This window comes from Cervus elaphus, chromosome 13, assembly GCF_910594005.1.
Source record: "Cervus elaphus chromosome 13, mCerEla1.1, whole genome shotgun sequence".
Lineage (NCBI taxonomy): Eukaryota > Metazoa > Chordata > Mammalia > Artiodactyla > Cervidae > Cervus > Cervus elaphus.
Window position 1 is genome coordinate 26,724,415 of NC_057827.1, and position 5,970 is coordinate 26,730,384.

General features: G+C 43.9%; 1 protein-coding gene across 1 annotated transcript; it reads right to left on the reverse strand.

Moving 5' to 3' along the window:
- Positions 1-535: 535 nt before the first annotated feature.
- LOC122706794 (microtubule-associated protein RP/EB family member 1-like) lies at positions 536-2,838 on the reverse strand. Its single transcript, XM_043922263.1, has one exon. The coding sequence runs from the start codon at positions 2,766-2,768 to the stop codon at positions 1,962-1,964; it is 807 nt and encodes a 268-aa protein (XP_043778198.1). The 5' UTR covers positions 2,769-2,838; the 3' UTR covers positions 536-1,961.
- Positions 2,839-5,970: the final 3,132 nt, after the last annotated feature.

Here is a 5,970-nt window from a genome sequence, read left to right on the forward strand (position 1 = left end):
TCAGTGAAAGACAAAGTCTTCGAAGGGTAAAAGATGCTATCAGCAGCCATCATAAAAGCAACCAAGAGAGTACTTATGTAGGATTCCTGAAGAGCAGCATCTTTGGTGGCAAAACAATTTCTTTTACAGGCTAACTGAAATAATCAGCTTGATTTTAAAGAAAGGAGTCCTTCTGCCCCCTAACTCTGGATGTAAAATAAATAAAAACCAAATTATCTCATCTAGAGACCACCCCCCCACCCCACCGCGCAATCCTGCTTGGATTCATTTTATTTTTTTTGTTTTGTTTTGTTTTGTTTTTTTTTTGAAATACAGAATTTTATTAAGAAACTGTTTAAAAGTAGAAAAAAACCCTGTCAAGAAAGACCAGGTGGAAAATGGGTTCCCAACAAAATGGAATTTTAGGGCAACAAAAGTCTAAAAGGCCACAAAAGAGAAATAGCACCACTGTTATTTGAACAATGGCTAGTTACTTGCATTTTTTGGCATTGTTAATCACTGAATCTGGGTTTTCCTCTGAATTCCACACAGAGCATGCACTACACAACAATTTTATCATAAAATACCTGCTTGCTACACACATTTCAGGACAAGCTACCACCAGAAACAAATCAATACAAATACATCAGGGGCTGAACAATCTCAGTAGTGGGTGACACACATGTTGCAGAATTCTGCCAAAGGAACTGAGTCAGCTGTGAGCAAAGCAGATGAGGGAGTTAAGGAATGAAATATTTTAAATATTAATAATTAATTCAGACATGGTACTATATTTTCTGCAAAAGAAAATTAACATTTAGTAACACGCTAACATTTTTATCTCCAAAGAGATTAGTGCACTGGCAAAGTATTCTGATAACAGTGGAGGGCTGTGGACAGCAGGTACCGAAAAAACACCCAGCCTTGCAGATCCCAAGGGAGTGGTGGCCTTCACTGATCACTCCCTTTGCCAGAGGTCCAGAAAGAACTTGCAGTATGATCACCTGCCTGCTGAACTTCCACTCTAAGCAGCAAATTTTAAGGAGCCAAAGAGGAGTCCCCAGTGGGCAAGGGGAGCAGAGAAGAGGAACATGTTAAATGTAAACTTAAAAGACAGTAAAATGGGACACAGCCCCCATTCAAATCCCAGAGATGTGGGCAAGTCCCCAAAAGTAGTTGTTAGGTTTAAAAACTGGACACACCTCATTTCCAAAAAAAAAAAAAAAAAAAACACACACAGTACACAGAATTATCAGGGATAACTGGAAAAATCACCAGAGAAATGCTCAATGAAAATCAAGCTCTTTGACTCAGACGTCTCAGGCCTGAAACACACCCTCTATTCATCCAGGCAACAATGCCTCTTGCTTCTTAGTAGGCATGCTATATTGGTCAAGGACATCAAAATGGCTTACAAAATAACTTTTCAAATTTTGCTTTTGGGCCAACGTCTGGGCTTATGAGGGTCAAGCAGTCCTGCGAAGGCTGGGAACAGCAGGTCCCAAAGGCTCCAGGTTCCAGCCCATACTTCCCAGACACAATGTCAAACACACATTTTGTATTTTGAAATATGGAAGCATCTTTTAAATACTCTTAAGGCATTTATTTATTAAAACGTTCTCTGCCAAGATTTCACATTAACTTAAAATTCAAATCAGTCTTTACATTTCTCTACTGAGGTCTCCACCTTCTCCAGCTATCAGTGCTACCAGCATCCACAAAGTGAGCCCCATGGTCAGCCTCTTTGTTCCCTGGGTGAACCAACTAGATGTTAATACTGCTCTGCTACAAGGTAAACGCTCCTAACTCAAAACTTATTGGAAAAGGAGTGAAACTTCTGCAAAGTGCACTTTTAGAAGAGGTACTTTTTGCTTATGAAAAGAAACCAGTGAGTCCTCTAAGAATAATAAAAGGGAGTATTTTACAGTTAAGCACATGATTTGGAGTGAAGAATTCAGATGTTGCTCGGCTGGTCCAGGCTATTAATACTCTTCCTGTTCCTCCTGTGGGCCCCCTTCATCAGGTATCACGAAGCCTTCGTCTGTGGCGTAGAGAATGTCCACGATCCTCTGCAGCACAGGGTTGTTCTCCCCCTCGTTCTCCTGGCAAATCAACTCAATGTTCCTCAGCTTTCCAAAATAGAAGTCTCTCTCCTTCTCCAAGTCTTCAACAGTAAGCTTCAATACGTTGACCTGCTGCATCAACTCAGCTGCTTCGTCATCTCCATTCCCTACACCAGGATTCTTCCGCACCACACCCGGGCCAGCCTTAGGGGTTGCAGTAGTTCTGTGTGTTGCAATGGGCCTCTGTGGAGCTGCACTGCTAGAGCTGAGAGGTTTCTTCGGTTTGTTCAGAGCAGGAACAACGAGGGAGGGGGCCACTGCAGTTTCTTGACCTTGTCTGGCAGCTACAGGGTCATACTCTTTTCCATCATAGTTTGCATCAAAAAACTTCTTGAACCACTGAACGAATTCAAAATTGTCCTGAAACTTTCCTTTTACTAATTTGTCCACAGGAATTATTTTGTCAACACCCATCCTCTTAAAACCTGCTTGTAGTATTTTGAAGTTCTGGATGTATTCATGTTCTAGCTTAGCTTGGAATTTCACTTTCTTCAAGGCAATGGAGCCAGGGAACAACATGTCCATAAACTGACAATAGGCAGCCCCTGAGCACAACTGTTCAATCTTTGTCAGATTCAACTGCAGAGACTCATTGATCCAGGCCAGCATGTCATGTCGACTGAGGTTATCGCTGGTGACCGACGTTGAGTACACGTTCACTGCCATCTTCGGCTCTCGGTTGGACCGAGTCCGCTGCCCCTACCCGGCTCCGGTTCCGTCTTCGTCTCGTTCAAACTGCCTGACCCCGCCCACCCGCCCGCGCGATGACCTCACACGCACCCCTTGGATTCATTTTAAATCTGAGATAACGATGGGAAACAGGCAGCCATTTCTATGAACAAGAAATTAGCTAAGCAAATTTCCATGGACAAATATTTCAGGGTATTAGTTACTCTCTAAGGAGAACAACTTTCCAACATGTAGCAACATTTATTCCCAGTGAAAATGAATACACTAATTCTAATGCAAATTTTTTTCTGTAATGTTACATATTATATATCTATTGGAATACAATTGCTTTACAATGTTGGGTTAGTTTTGTAACCAGGAAGGGTTAATTTTGAATTTATGTTGGATCTGTTACTGTGACTTTAACCCTTTTTTGTTATTAAACATACGTAATGGCCTGCCTCAGGGAGATAACCTGAGCTGCCCTCCCGCCTGTGAAGGACTGCAAGCAAGTGAAACACATCCCCCTGCCTGAGGCTTCCCATTCCAGGGGACATTTGCAAGGATTAAATAGTCTTTTAATTTGGTTTCCTCACCTCCCCCCACCCCCCATCTCTGATGTATGAAAGAACCTGGCAACCAGGCCCTGACAAGATGGTTATTTTGAGGTGGTAGCCTGGCATCTTCTCCGTCAGCTGGCTCCCCAACTAAAATCTGTTCCTCGCCTCAACGCTTCCTCTCTCGGATTCATTGGCCTGTCCTGTGGTGAACTGAGTCAGCCTGGACTCAGTAACAGTTTCTGCTGTACAATGAAGTGAATCAGTTCTAAGTATACATATATCCCCTCCCCCTTGGACCCTCCTCCCTCCCCACCTCCCATCCACCCATCTAGGTCAACACAGAGCCCCCGAGCTGAGCTTCCGGTGCTTAATTCAAAGCTTAATTCAAAAGGACACATGCACCCTAATACAACTTTTCAGGAGCGGATAAAGAGTATTGTGCTATGGCTATTTTGTTCAAGGAAGCACTTAAAGGTAAGGGGAAATAATTCCTTTGTTTTTTCTAATTCAGATTGTTTTACTTACTCCAAGGAGAATTTTCTCCATTTTCTATAAATTTACAGAGGTTTTAATATACCTTTGTAAATGTTTAACAAATTCGAGTAACACTCCCCCACTTCTAACCAGTCTATATTCCAACAGAAACCTCATATTTACAACAGATGTATCATCTGCTCTCTCTTGATATTGCTGATGGAGTAAAGAGAAGAGAAAACAGATAAAGCACGTCTGTAGGTTTGGCCAGCAATAAAGGCAGGTTGGGGTGTAAGATTTTGGATGCCGATCAGAAGCAGATAGAGACACCACCCTCTTTGCACATGGCTGAGGTTGCCTCTCTTGATGGATAAGGACCTGGAAAAAGGAGTATCTGAGCTTATTCTGAAGGAGAACCCAGAAGGATGGGCACTTGGTCCTCTGGTGAGATGCAAGCAAGGGGGACCCAGGCTTTCCCCGCTCACACACCTGCCTCCACTGCCCAGTGGATGGGCGGGACGGCTCACCTGAGCAGCAGGGACTCCTGAAAGAAGTTGTGCTGGTTGGCGTTTCTCTGGATGCTTCTAAAATGCTGGGATGCCTTTGATGGTTTCATGGGAGCTGGCTGGATGCCAGAGATCAGGAGGGGTGGGCAGGGCGCTGAGAAGCAGGCAGGCAGGAGTCTGCTGTGTGAGTTGCTCTCCCCTCCAGTTCTCAGGAGCAGGTGTGTGTGTCTGCAGTGATGCTCTGAGCAGAGAAGCCAGGAAGCCACTCATGCATATGCATGTTAAGGTGGCTGTGGCAGCAGAGATTGGCTGGAGTTGAGACAACTGAAGGCAAGAGGCTAGGACCAGTTGGTGCTGCCCAAATAATCACATGGGTGACCCTTTGTGCCCAGGAAGTGCTCTGCTGTTTGCAAAGCACTTTGTATCTGTTACCATGACTGGTGTTCACAAAATAATTAGGGAAGGTGCAAGGCATAGCTGCTGTTTCTTTTTTACTTTTAACTATCAAGAAAGAAACTTAGAGACAGTAAGAATCTTGTCCATGTTCATGTAACAGGGAAGAATAAATCTCATTCCATATTAGATCTGTTTCTTTTAGTTCAGCCTTTGTGTTGTATTGCATGCATTAACAATGTTGCCATAGCCTGAAATACACAGGATAGCCCATTCTCAGAGCCCAAAGGCTCTGACCTTTAAGGGTAAAACACTTTTCCTTTTGTATAAAGATAAAAAGTTGCAGAGCAGAGAATAACATTTGTCCTGTTGGAGATCTATAGGAATACCTGGTGACCTGATCTATCTGGACAGCTGTGGGAACAAAGGACTCCTACACCGACATTTGCAACAATCAACCATGCCCCTCCCTCCTGTGTGTACTAAGTCACTTCATTTGCCTGTGACTCTTTGAGACACTATGGACTGTAGCCCACAAGGCCCCTCTGTCCATGGGATTCTCCAGGCAAGAATACTGGAGTGGGTTGCCATGCCTACCTCCAGGGAATCTTCCCGACCCAGGGATTGAACCTGTGTCTCTTATGTCTCCTGCATTGGCAGGCAGGTCCTTTACTACTAGCTCTATTTTACCACTATTTACTATTTACCATTCTTTACCACTACCATTATTCTCAGCTTTATTCTTCTGTTTTGAAAAAAGTCATACATACAGAAATGTTGATAGAACAATACAAAGCATGTAAGTACTGTACACTTATAACCTAGATCTCCACCAATTGCTAACATTTTGTCACATTGGCTTGACTTTTATCTATACATTCTCCCCCCATCTCCCCCTGCCCCACCACCATTTAAAAGTAACTATCTAGAGGGAACTTCCATAGTGGTCCAGTGGTTAAGACTCCGGGCTTTCAGCACAGGGGGTGCAGGTTTGATCCCTGGTCAAGGAACTAGATCCCACATGACATGAGGGCAGTCAAAAAAAAAAAAAGTAACTATCAGGAAAGTGGACTTCCCAGGTGGTGCTAGTGGTAGAGAACCTGCCTACCAATGGAGGAGACATAAGAGACCCAGGTTTGATCCGGGTCAGGGAGATCCCCTGGAGAAGGAAATAGCAACCCACTCCAGTTTTCTTGCCTGAAGAATCTCATGGACAGAGGGGCCTTGTGGGCTATAGTCCAGAGAGTCACACAGAGCCAGACACGA

What these genes read in the sequence shown, in the direction of transcription:
- LOC122706794 (XM_043922263.1), bottom strand. Translation starts at nt 2,768, where the DNA reads ATGGCAGTGAACGTGTACTCAACGTCGGTCACCAGCGATAACCTCAGT.